This window comes from Loxodonta africana, chromosome 2 (assembly GCF_030014295.1).
Source record: "Loxodonta africana isolate mLoxAfr1 chromosome 2, mLoxAfr1.hap2, whole genome shotgun sequence".
Classification (NCBI taxonomy): domain Eukaryota; kingdom Metazoa; phylum Chordata; class Mammalia; order Proboscidea; family Elephantidae; genus Loxodonta; species Loxodonta africana.
In genome coordinates this window covers 74,585,645-74,598,764 of record NC_087343.1, presented here as the reverse complement: position 1 = coordinate 74,598,764, position 13,120 = coordinate 74,585,645, and the positions used below count along the sequence as shown (strand labels likewise).

At 38.2% G+C, this 13,120-nt stretch overlaps 1 protein-coding gene across 5 annotated transcripts in view; it reads right to left on the bottom strand.

Annotated features, from left to right (window-relative positions):
* Positions 1-726: 726 nt before the first annotated feature.
* Positions 727-13,120, bottom strand: part of RAD17 (RAD17 checkpoint clamp loader component) — a 47,562-nt gene continuing 35,168 nt past the window's right edge. For 3 of the 5 annotated variants that reach the window (XM_064272866.1, XM_023545526.2, XM_023545525.2), the window contains 2 exons: positions 10,613-10,670; positions 728-1,519 (listed from right to left, as the gene is read on the bottom strand). In XM_064272866.1, the coding sequence (XP_064128936.1) occupies positions 1,255-1,519; positions 10,613-10,670 (323 nt within the window). In that variant the 3' untranslated portion in view covers positions 728-1,254. Of the gene's footprint in view, positions 1,520-10,612; positions 10,671-13,120 lie in introns of all 5 variants that reach the window. The other 2 variants (XM_064272872.1, XM_003407942.4) reach the window with 2 other exon arrangements.

The following is a 13,120-nucleotide window of genomic DNA, read 5'->3' as shown; positions in this document are numbered from 1 at the left end:
AATCCCTAGGGAAGCAGACTGCCACACATCTTTCTCCCACAGTCCATCGCTTTAACCACTGCACCACCTGAACTCCTTCACAGATGGCAGATAGTGCATGTTAAACTAAAACCCACTGCCATCTAGTTGATTATGACTCACTGTAACTCTATATGAGAGTAGAACTGCCCCATAGGGTTTTCCAAGTCTATAACCTTCACAGAGTGGTGCCCTGGTGGCACAGTGGTTAATGTGCTTGGCTGCTAACCCAAAGATCTGCTGTCGGAACCCACCAGCTATTCAGGAGAAAGATGTGGCCGTCTGCTTCCATAAAGATTTACAGCCTTGAAAACCCTATGGGGCAGTTCTACTCTAGTCTATAGGATTACTATGAGTCAGAATCCACTCAAAGGCAGGCTGCAGAAGCAGACTGCCACATCTTTGTCCCACAGAGTGGACAGCTGATTCAAACCACTGCCCTTTTGGTTAGCAGCCCAGCACTTATCCAGTTTGCCACCAGGGCTCTTTTAGTGCATGCTAAACCAACAGAAGAAACCAAACCAGTTACTGTGGACTGGATTCTGACTACTCATAGCGACCCAACAGGACAGAGCAGAACTGCCCCATAGGGTTTCCAAGGAACAGCTGGTGGATTTAAACTACTGACCTTTTGGTTAACAGCTGAGTTCTTAACCACTTCTCCACCACGGCTCTGCTAGTGCATGTAGGTAAATGTTAAAAGATAGGAGAAACAAAATGAAATTCAGCATTTTAATTTTGATATAAATTATGTAAATATTTTCCAAAATGTATCTGAAATATTCCACCGTACAATGTAAAAAATGATATCTTAGAACCTAGAGACCATAGAGTAACTGTAAATAAGGCACAAAGTTTATTTACACTCATAATTGCAGCCCGAACTGTTTTATAATTCATATTTACAACCTCCTATAAAGTCTTCACATTCTGAATTATTCTTTCACATTTTCTGATTTGGCGTAACATTCAAACACACTCCATATGCACTGACCTCTTCTCTGTACACAAGACTAAATAAATACTAGAGAAAAATTAAGAGATTACATGAAGGCTTGATCTTCTATTTACTTCAAGATGACAGAGGGGTTAGTTCCTTGTGATGAAATACTACAAGAGGGAAGAATTAACAGTGTGTGTATAATTCACCTGAAACGTGTATTAACTCTGTTGACAGTTCAATGAATACAACTGAAACAAATCTGTCAAGCAGCAATCTGACTGGCAGGCTGGTTTCTATGTCTCATCACTCTCATAGTCTTCTATGACCATGTCTTCTTCTTCCATGTCTCCTAGGGCTGAAAAGGGCTGGGGCTGGCTGGCAGGGAGTTCACTCCCGCTGTTCTGACTCAAAGGGAGAGACCAGGCTTCAGGTTCTGTGGTCTGAGGGGATGCGCCCTGCGCTTCCTCTGCAGGCTGCCCTCCATTAAGCTGGACTTCATCTCCGCCGTCAAGATCTATCATTCCATGCTCTCTGTCAGTCAGGGCTTCCATTTTCAATCTGTCAGATTCATAATGCAGGCATTAATAATAACAACCAAAAGAGGAGATTCTGTTAAATTAAACCATGAGTGTGATGATTATAAATTCATCTCCTCTGGTCTTCCATCTACCTTCACTATGCTCACTGCCTAAGCAGGCCCTTTAGTTTAACAATATAAATAAAACTACAAGGTAAATACAAGCTATGAATACCTCCTTACAACTTCAAATACAAAGGGTTAATTAGTGACAATAAAAAGCTCTTATAAATTAAAAAGAAAAAATTAAATGTAATTAAAAAATAGGCACAGAAACATGACTACAGAACTTACAAAAGAAATATAAATCATTGCTAAATAAATTATTCAACCTAATATGTTATTTAAAAAATGCAAATTAAAATAATGAGCTACTTTTTTCATCTTCTAAACTGGCAAAGATCCTTTTACAACTATAAAACCCAGTCTTGGATTTAGGAGCACAGAGCATACTCATACGATGTCAGTAAGCATGAAGTTTGTAATATATTTTTGGAAACCATCTAGTAATACAGAACAAAGGCCTCAAAATGTGTGAACTCACTTGTCATGGATTGAACTGTGTTTCCTAAAAATATGTGTCAATTTTGTTAGGCCATGATTCCCAGTATTGTGTGGCTGGCCTCCATTTTGTGATTAATATAATTTTTCTATGTGTTACAAATCCTAATCTCTACCTGTGGTTAATGAGGCAAGATTAGATTATGTTAAGGAGGATTAGGGTGGGATTGTAACACCCTTAATAAGGTCACATCCCTGATCCAATGTAAAGGGAGCTTCCCTGGGATGTGGCCTGCACCCCCCCCCCCCTTTTTTTTTAAGTGTCCACCTGATTTAATTAGCTCACTCTTTATCAGCATCTCTCTCCTGCTGGCTGACCAGTGCCTTTCAAGTCTGATGAGTTGTCTTCGGGGATGGTTCCTGTCCTGTGCCAACAGAAGGTCTGGGGACCATTGCCGCCGAGATTCCTCTAGTCTCAGTCAGACCGTTAAGTATGGTCTTTTTATGAGAATTTGGGGTCTACATCCCACTGATCTCCTGCTCCCTCAGGAGTTCTCTGTTGTGCTCCCTGTCAGGGCAGTCATTGATTGTGGCCGGGCACCAACTAGTTCTTCTGGTCTCAGGATGATGTAGGTCTCTGGTTCATGTGGCCCTTTCTGTCTCTTGGGCTCTTAGTTGTCGTGTGACCTTGGTGTTCTTCATTTTCCTTTGCTCCAGGTGGGTTGAGACCAATTGATGCATCTTAGATGGCCGCTTGTTAGCATTTAAGACTCCAGACGCCACATTTCAAAGTGGGATGCAGAATGTTTTCATAATAGAATTATTTTGCCAATTGACTTAGAAGTCCCCTCAAACCATGTTCCCCAGACCCCCGGCCCTGCTCCGCTGACCTTTGAAGCATTCATTTTATCCCGGAAACTTCTTTGCTTTTGGTCCAGTCCAATTGAGCTGACCTTCCATGTATTGAGTGTTGTCTTTCCCTTCACCCAAAGCAGTTCTTATCTACTGATTAATCAATAAAAAACCCTCTCCCTCCCTCCCTCCCTCCCCCCTTCGTAACCACAAAAGTATGTGTTCTTCTCAGTTTTTACTATTTCTCAAGATCTTATAATAGTGGTCTTATACAATATTTGTCCTTTTGCCTCTGACTCATTTCGCTCAGCATAATGCCTTCCAGGTTCCTCCATGTTATGAAATGTTTCACAGATTCATCACTGTTCTTTATGGATGCGTAGTATTCCATTGTGTGAATATACCACAATTTATTTACCCATTCATCCGCTGACGGACACCTTGGTTGCTTCCAGCTTTTTGCTATTGTAAACAGAGCTGCAATAAACATGGGTGTGCATATATATGTTTGTGTGAAGGCTCTTGTATCTCTAGGGTATATTCCGAGGAGTGGGATTTCTGGGTTGTATGGTAGTTCTATTTCTGTTTAAGATAACGCCAGATAGATTTCCAAAGTGGTTGTACCATTTTACATTCCCACCAGCAGTGTATAAGAGTTCCAATCTCTCCGCAGCCTCTCCAACATTTATTATTTTGTGTTTTTTGGATTAATGCCAGCCTTGTTGGTGTGAGATGGAATCTCATCGTAGTTTTAATTTGCATTTCTCTAATGGCTAATGATCGAGAGCATTTTCTCATGTATCTGTTGGCTGCCTGAATATCTTCTTTAGTGAAATGTGTGTTCATATCCTTTGCCCACTTCTTGATTGGGTTGTTTGTCTTTTTGTGGTTGACTTTTGACAGAATCCTGTAGATTTTAGAGATCAGGCGCTGGTCTGAGATGTCATAGCTGAAAATTCTTTCCCAGTCTGTAGGTGGTCTTTTTACTCTTTTGGTGAAGTCTTTAGATGAGCATAGGTGTTTGATTTTTAGGAGCTCCCAGTTATCTGGTTTCTCTTCGTCATTTTTGGTAATGTTTTGTATTCTGTTTATGCCTTGTATTAGGGCTCCTAAGGTTGTCCCTATTTTTTCTTCCATGATCTTTATAGTTTTATTCTTTATGTTTAGGTCTTTGATCCACTTGGAGTTAGTTTTTGTGCATGGTGTGAGGTATGGGTCCTGTTTCATTCTTTTGCAAATGGATATCCAGTTATGCCAGCACCATTTGTTAAAAAGACTATCTTTTCCCCAATTAACTGACACTGGTCCTTTGTCAAATATCAGCTGCTCATACGTGGATGGATTTATATCTGGTTTCTCAATTCTCTTCCATTGGTCTGTGTGTCTGTTGTTGTACCAGTACCAGGCTGTTTTGACTACTGTGGCTGTATAATAGGTTCTGAAATCAGGTAGAGTGAGGCCTCCCACTTTCTTCTTCTTTTTCAGTAATGCTTTGCTTATCCGGGGCTTCTTTCCCTTCCATATGAAATTGGTGATTTGTTTCTCTATCCCCTTAAAATATGACATTGGAATTTGGATCGGAAGTGCGTTATATGTATAGATGGCTTTTGGTAGAATAGACATTTTTACTATGTTAAGTCTTCCTATCCATGAGCAAGGTATATTTTTCCACTTAAGTATGTCCTTTTGAATTTCTTGTAGTAGAGCTTTGTAGTTTTCTTTGTATAGGTCTTTTACATCCTTGGTAAGATTTATTCCTAAGTATGTTATCTTCTTGGGGGCTACTTTGAATGGTATTGATTTGGTTATTTCCTCTTCGGTGTTCTTTTTGTTGATGTAGAGGAATCCAAGTGATTTTTGTATGTTTATTTTATAACCTGAGACTCTGCCAAACTCTTCTATTAGTTTCAGTAGTTTTCTGGAGGATTCCTTAGGGTTTTCTGTGTATAAGATCATGTCATCTGCAAATAGTGATAACTTTACTTCCTCCTTGCCAATGCAGATACCCTTTATTTCTTTGTCTAGCCTAATTGCCCTGGCTAGGACTTCAAGTACGATGTTGAATAAGAGCGGTGATAAAGGGCATCCTTGTCTGGTTCCCGTTCTCAAGGGAAATGCTTTCAGGTTCTCTCCATTTAGAGTGTTATTGGCTGTTGGCTTTGTATAGATGCCCTTTATTATGTTGAGGAATTTTCCTTCAATTCCTATTTTGGTAAGAGTTTTTATCATAAATGGGTGTTGGACTTTGTCAAAGCCTTTTCTGCATCAATTGACAAGATCATGTGGTTTTTATCTTTTGTTTTATTTATGTGATGGATTACATTAATGGTTTTTCTGATATTAAACCAGCCTCGCATACCTGGTATAAATCCCACTTGATCATGGTAAATTATTTTTTTGATGTGTTGTTGGATTCTATTGGCTAGAATTTTGTTGAGGATTTTTGCATCTATGTTCATGAGGGATATAGGTCTATAATTTTCTTTTTTTGTAATGTCTTTACCTGGTTTTGGTATCAGGGAGATGGTGGCTTCATAGAATGAGTTGGGTAGTATTCCGTCATTTTCTATGCTTTGAAATACCTTCAGTAGTAGTGGTGTTAACTCTTCTCTGAAAGTTTGGTAGAAGTCTGCAGTGAAGCCGTCCGGGCCAGGGCCTTTTTTTGTTGGAAGTTTTTTGATTACCGTTTCAATCTCTTTTTTTGTTATGGGTCTATTTAGTTGTTCTACTTCTGAATGTGTTAGTTTAGGTAGGTAGTGTTTTTCCAAGAATTCATCCATTTCTTCTAGGTTTTCAAATTTGTTAGAGTACAATTTTTCATAGTAATCTGAAATGATTCTTTTAATTTCATTTGGTTCTGTTGTGATGAGGTCCTTCTCGTTTCTTATTCGGGTTATTTGTTTCCTTTCCTGTATTTCTTTAGTCAGTCTAGCCAATGGTTTATCAATTTTGTTAATTTTTTCAAAGAACCAGCTTTTGGCTTTGTTAATTCTTTCAATTGTTTTTCTGTTCTCTAATTCATTTAGTTCAGCTCTAATTTTCATTATTTGTTTTCTTCTGGTGCCTGATGGGTTATTTTGTTGCTCACTTTCTATTTGTTCAAGTTGTCGGGGCAGTTCTCTGATTTTGGCTCTTTCTTCTTTTTGTATGTGTGCATTTATCGATATAAATTGGCCTCTGAGCAATGCTTTTGCTGTGTCCCAGAGGTTTTGATAGGAAGTATTTTCATTCTCGTTGCATTCTATGAATTTCCTTATTCCCTCCTTGATGTCTTCTATAACCCAGTGTTTTTTCAGGAGGGTATTGTTCATTTTCCAAGTATTTGATTTCTTTTCCCTAGTTTTTCTGTTATTGATTTCTAGTTTTATTGCCTTGTGGTCTGAGAAGATGCTTTGTAATATTTCGATGTTTTGGACTCTGCAAAGGTTTGTTTTATGACCTAATATGTGGTCTATTCTAGAGAATGTTCCATGTGCGCTAGAAAAAAAAGTATACTTTGCAGCAGTTGGGTGGAGAGTTCTGTATAAGTCAATGAGGTCAAGTTGGTTGATTGTTGTAAGTAGGTCTTCCGTGTCTCTACTGAGCTTCTTACTGGATGTCCTGTCCTTCTCCGAAAGTGGTGTGTTGAAGTCTCCTACTATAATTGTGGAGGTGTCTATCTCACTTTTCAATTCTGTTAAGATTTGATTTATGTATCTTGCAGCCCTGTCATTGGGTGCATAAATATTTAATATGGTTATGTCTTCCTGATCAATTGTCCCTTTTATCATTATATAGCGTCCTTCTTTATCCTTTGTGGTGGATTTAAGTCTAAAGTCTATTTTGTCAGAAATTAATATTGCTACTCCTCTTCTTTTTTCCTTATTGTTTGCTTGATATATTTTTTTCCATCCTTTGAGTTTTAGTTTGTTTGTGCCTCTAAGTCTAAGCTGTGTCTCTTGTAGGCAGCATATAGATGGATCGTGTTTCTTTATCCAGTCCGTGACTCTCTGTCTCTTTATTGGTGCATTTAGTCCATTTACATTCAGCGTAATTATAGACAAGTTAAGTTTTTAGCTGTCATTTTGATGCCTTTTCATGTGTGTTGTTGGCCATTTCATTTTTCCACATACTTTTTTGCGCTGAGATGTTTTTCTTAGTAAATTGTAAGATCCTCATTTTCGTAGTGTTTGACTTTATGTTAGTTGAGTCGTTACGTTTTTCTTGGCTTTTATCTTGAGTTATGGAGTTGTCATACCTTTTTGTGGTTACCTTATTATTTACCCCTATTTTTCTAAGTAATAACCTAACTTGTATTGTTCTATATCGCCTTGTATCACTCTCCAGTTCAATGCCTCCTGTATTTAGTCCCTCTTTTTGATTATTGTGATCTTTTACCTATTGACTTCCATGATTCCCTGTTATGTATATAATTTTATTTATTTATTTATTTTTTCTTTAATTAATCTTAATTTGTTTGTGTTTGTGATTTCCCTATTTGAGTTGATATCAGGACGTTCTGTTTTGTGACCTTGTATTGTGCTGGTACCTGATATTATTGGTTTTCTGACCAAACGATATCCTTTAGTATTTCTTGTAGCTTTGGTTTGGTTTTTGGAAATTCTCTAAACTTGTGTTTATGTGTAAATATCTTAATTTCGCCTTCATACTTCAGAGAGAGTTTTGCTGGATATATGATCCTTGGCTGGCAGTTTTTCTCCTTCAGTGCCCTGTATATGTTGTCCCATTCCCTTCTTGCCTGCATGGTTTCTGCTGAGTAGTCTGAACTTATTCTTATTGATTCTGCCTTGAAGGAAACCTTTCTTTTCTCCCTGGCTGCTTTTAAAATTTTCTCTTTACCTTTGGTTTTGGCAAGTTTGATGATAATATGTCTTGGCGTTTTTCTTTTTGGATCAATCTTAAATGGGGTTCGATGAGCATCTTGGATAGATATCCTTTCGCCTTTCATGATGTCAGGGAAGTTTTCTGTCAGGAGTTCTTCAACTATTTTCTCTGTGTTTTCTGTCCCCCCTCCCTGTTCTGGGACTCCAATCACCCGCAAGTTATCCTTCTTGATAGAGTCCCACATGATTCTTAGGGTTTCTTCATTTTTTTAAATTCTTTTATCTGATTTTTTTTCAGCTATGTTGGTGTTGATTCCCTGGTCCTCCAGATGTCCCAGTCTGCATTCTAATTGCTCGAGTCTGCTCCTCTGACTTCCTATTGCGTTGTCTAATTCTGTAATTTTATTGTTAATCTTTTGGATTTCTACATGCTGTCTCTCTATGGAGTCTTGCAACTTATTAATTTTTCCACTATGTTCTTGAATAATCTTTTTGAGTTCTTCAACAGTTTTATCAGTGTGTTCCTTGGCTTTTTCTGCAGTTTGCCTTATTTCATTTGTGATGTCTTGAAGCATTCTGTAAATTAGTTTTTTATATTCTGTATCTGATAATTCCAGGACTGTATCTTCATTTGGGAAAGATTTTGATTCTTTTGTTTGGGGGGTTGGAGAAGCTGTCATGGTCTGCTTCTTTATGTGGTTTGATATGGACTGCTGTCTCCGAGCCATCACTGGGTAACTAGTTTTTCCAGAAAATCTGCTGACTGGTACGCTGGCTCCAGGCTCTGAAAACAATCGCTGCCTCCCCGTATTTGTTCGTTCTCCGTCTCTAAATCTGTGTTTGTTGTTCAGAGTTTGTAGATTGTTATGTATGTGATTGATTCACTTGTTTTTCCGAGTTTTTTTTGCAAGAGGGATCCGCGGTAGTGTCCACCTAGTCCGCCATCTTGGCCCCGCCTCTCACCCCCTTCTATCTTATAAAAGAAGGAAAGGGAAGTGAGCAGAGTTGGGGACCTCATACCACCAAGAAAGCATCACCAGAAGCAGAATGTATCCTATGGACCTGGGGTTCCTCCACGGAGAAGCTCCTAGTCCAGGGGAAGACTGATGACAAGGACCTTCCTCCAGAGCCGACAGAGAGAGAAAGCTCTCCCCTGGAGGTGACGCCCTGAATTTGGACTGCTAGCCTACTAGACTGTGAGAGAATAAACTTCTGTTTGTTAAAGCCATCCACTTGTGGTATTTCTGTTACAGAAGTACTAGATGACTAAGACACCACTGTTCAAGCAATTTAATTTCTAGGAATTCATTCTAAGTAAATAGTATTTGATGTGTATAATGATTTAGCTATAACGCTGTGATAATAAAAGTTAGAAACAAGCTAACTGTACAAAAATAAGGTGTAGGCTAAATAAGAGAAAACTATGCAGCTATTAAATATTATCAGTATAAATCAAAGATGTTAAACATGATTGACATAAATGAAAGATGACAGTACTAGTCATTGTGATATGCAGTACTGACAAATCTCGCCTCAAGTCAGATCAAGTAGTTGAACCAATAATAAAATAGTGAAGACTCATTGTTTTAATTGCACATTAGCAGCAAATAAGATAACAAAAGATAGGTCTTCTTTGATTTTGATGTCACAATCTTGAGGGGTGGGGGAGGAGGAAGGGGCCAGCCTTGACCACACCCCTGTGGGATGGTATTTTAAGACCCATTTCTATTGCTCATTGTCTTCCTGAAGTAGGAAAGATGGGCTCTACATAGATAAGCCATAATCCAGAAAGGACCATCAACACTAGAAAGGCCTTAAATTGAATCTATGAGGGTAAAGGAAGGAACAACAACAAAAAAAGCCCAGGAACAAAAAGTCTTCCATTTGGAGCCAGGAATAGGAGAACAGATAGAAAGGTTAATAGTGGCGACATTTCTATCATTTGCTTTGGTCCTTCTAAACAGTAAGCAAGCAAGGCCTTTTTAAAACCTTTAAAAACTCCTGATCGCTTAATTCCACTTTTAAAATGAGCTAAGTAGAACAGAAAATAAACAGTGGCATTAGCCCAGAAGCCATTTTGCAATAAAGTGAATAGTATATTTGTGTGTATATTTTCCCCCTTTACCTGGAGAGAAAAAAATCTGTTTTGAACATTTCATTGTGGTTTGGGTGAAAGTTTACAGAGCAAAGTAGTTTCCCGTTCAACAATGTACACACGTGACATTAAACCCAATTCCCTCAATGTGGCAGCCTTCTACCCCCTTCCTCTCTGGGTTCCCGACTTCCATTTGCCCATCTTTCCTGCCTTCTGAACTTTGTTTCTGAACAAATGCTGCCCTTTTAATCTGTTGTGGTTGACTGTTCTGAGGAGCACCTTCCTCATGGATGCTATTGTTCACTTTGTAGGCCTGTCTATTGTTTGGCTGAAAGGTGATCTCTGGGAGTGGGTTCAGTTACAGGTTGGAGGGGGTCTAAGGGCCGGAGTCGCGGAGGTTTATCTGAAGTTTTTGAATTTACTATAACAATGAAATAAAAAGGACAGTGCGAACATTCCTGGCCAACTCAAGTCTTGAAGCACTGGCTAAGAACCCCTCTTGGCAGAAAAGCTAAAAAGGGGTTTCTAGATTTGCAAGATTTGTTGAACTAGAGGATTTTAAAGATTCCTTTGCCCTTGTAATTCCATCATTCTGTTTGGTCTGATATATTCCACTGTGAGTGGGAGAAAATACGCTGTTAGAGTTAATAATAAGATGAAAAGTCTCTAATTACCTTCTTTAATAACTGACCATATAATATGTATTTCTTAGATTTTACAGATAACATTTACTGATTTACACTGAATAAACAAACATAATCAGTGGACATTTCAGTAACAAATCTTTCAGATAATTAGCTTACCTTCCAAAGTGCTGCTTCAGAGGAATCCTTCCAATATCTTGGATAAAAGAAATCTGTGCTGAAAACAAAGATTAAAAAAAAGTGTTTAAAATTAAGCCAAAATATATGGGACTGTCTTAGTTATCTAGTACTGCTATAACAGAAATACCGCAAGTGGATGGCTTTAACAAAGAGAAATTTATTTCTTCACAGGAAAGTAGGCTAAAGGTTCAAATTCAGGATGTCAGCTCCAGGGGAGGGCTTTCTCTCTCTGTCCACTTTCTCATGAATCTTCCCCCAGACTAAGAGCTTCTCCATGCAGGTACCCCAGGGTCCAAAGGATGCACTCTGCACCTCACACTACTTTCTTGCTGGTCTGAGGTCCCCCCTTTCTGCTCCCTTCCCTTTTCATCTCTTGAGAGATAAAAGGTGGTGCAGGTCACACCCCAAGGAAACTCCCATTACACTGGATCAGGGATATGACCTGGGTAAGGGTGTTACAAACCCACCATAATCCTCTTTAACATAAAATTACAATCACAAAATGGAAGACAAACAGAATACCGGGAATCATGGCTTAACCAAGTTGACACATATTTTGGGGGGACACAATTCAATCCATGACAGGGACAAAACATTCTTTTTTAACAATTTAGCTTGCTGTATTATTTTCTCTTGAATCATACAAAGTAGGCTGAATACCTAGTTCTTAAAAGTGCTCTCAGTGTGGGTTGCTTCAGTGTTGCATTTATGTAAATAAGCTAAACTGGATAAATGTGGCAATGCTCAAAGAATTAGTCTTCTGATTACCTAATTTATAAATAGCCACATTTTGTTATTTTTGAATAGTCTGAAGGTCTTTTTTATAATTTATTTTTTGTTGTTATTGTTGGAATATACACAGCAAAACATATACCAATTCAACAATTTCTACACGTGCAATTCAGTGGTATTGATTGCATTCTTCAAGTTGTGCAACTATTTTTACCCTCCTTTTCCGAGTTGTTCCTCCCTCATTAACATACTCTCACTGCCTTCCAAATTTCCTACCTAGTCTTTCCAGTTTGATCCCATACAGATAGTTCTTAAAAGAGCACAATGCTCAAAGCAGACATCCTTTACTAGTTAAGCTAAATTACTGTTTGGTTTTAAGAAGACTTCAGAGAATATTTTTGGTTTAAGGTTTAAAAATTGTCTCAGAGCAATGGTTTTGGGGTTCATCCAGCCTCAGTGGCTCCAGAAAGTCCAGAAAGTCTGGATTCCATGAGAACTGAAATTCTGTTCTAAGGACAAAGATTCTTAATCTTAGTTATGATCCCACAATTATGGAAGAAATGTTAATGATTCATAGCAATATGAGTTGAACATTAGTATACTTTTAAAAATATTTTTTTAGAGCAGTTTTAGGTTTATGGAAAAACTGTGCAGAAAACACAGAGTTACTGTGTAACTCCTCCTCGCTGTATATCATTTCTTCTACTAACATCTTGTATTCCTGTGGTACATTTGTTACACTTGAACCAATATTGATACGTTATTACTAAGTGAAAACCAAACCCATTGCCGTCAAGTCGATTCTAACTCATAGAGACCCTATAGGACAGAGTAGAACTGCCCCACAGTTTCCAAGGAGCGCCTAGTAGATCTTAACTGCCAACCTTTTGGTTAGCAGACATAGCTCTTAACCACTATGCCACCAGGGTTTATTACTAACTGAAGTCCACACTTACATTAGGGTTCACTTATTGTGTTGTACAGTTCTATGTGTTCTGACAAACGTCAATGCCCACCATTACAGTATCATACAGAATAGTTTTACTGCACTCAAAAAATGTCCTGTCCTCCACCTATTCATAGCTCTCCCCTCCCCGACCCCCAGCATCAACTGATCTTTTCAGTGTCTCCGTAGTTTTGGTTTTTCTAGAATGTTATATAGTTGGAATCATAAAGTATGTAGCTTTTTTGAAACAGCTTCCTTTACTTTAGCAATATACATTTAAGGCTCCTCCATGTCTTTTTGTGGCTTGATAGCTCATTTCTTTTTATCCTTGAATAATATTTTTGTATGTATGTACTGTAAGTCCCTGCATTATGAGTGTCTTACTTATGGACAACTTGGACTTGCCCTTTAATGTTATGTAAATATGCTCTCACTATGAAATGACTGAACCAACTGCTACTCACAACAAATTCTTCATTACAATCATCTTCACTTGCTGCACGCACAACTCTTACATCATTGTAAAGGCTTCAGCCTTTTCTTGCACTAAAGTAAGGCTAAATAAGGACTATGTGCACCTGTTCCGACTTACCTACAAATTCTTAAAGACACACTTAGGAATGGATCTTGTTCATAACCAGGTACTGCCCCTACCACAGTTTGTTTATCCATTCACTTACTGAAGGACATCTTGGTTGCTTCCAATTTTTGGCAATTATAAATTAAGCTGCTATCAACATTCATGTGCAAGTTTTTATGTAGAAATATATTTTCATATTATTTGGGTAAATACCTACGTGTGCAAAAGA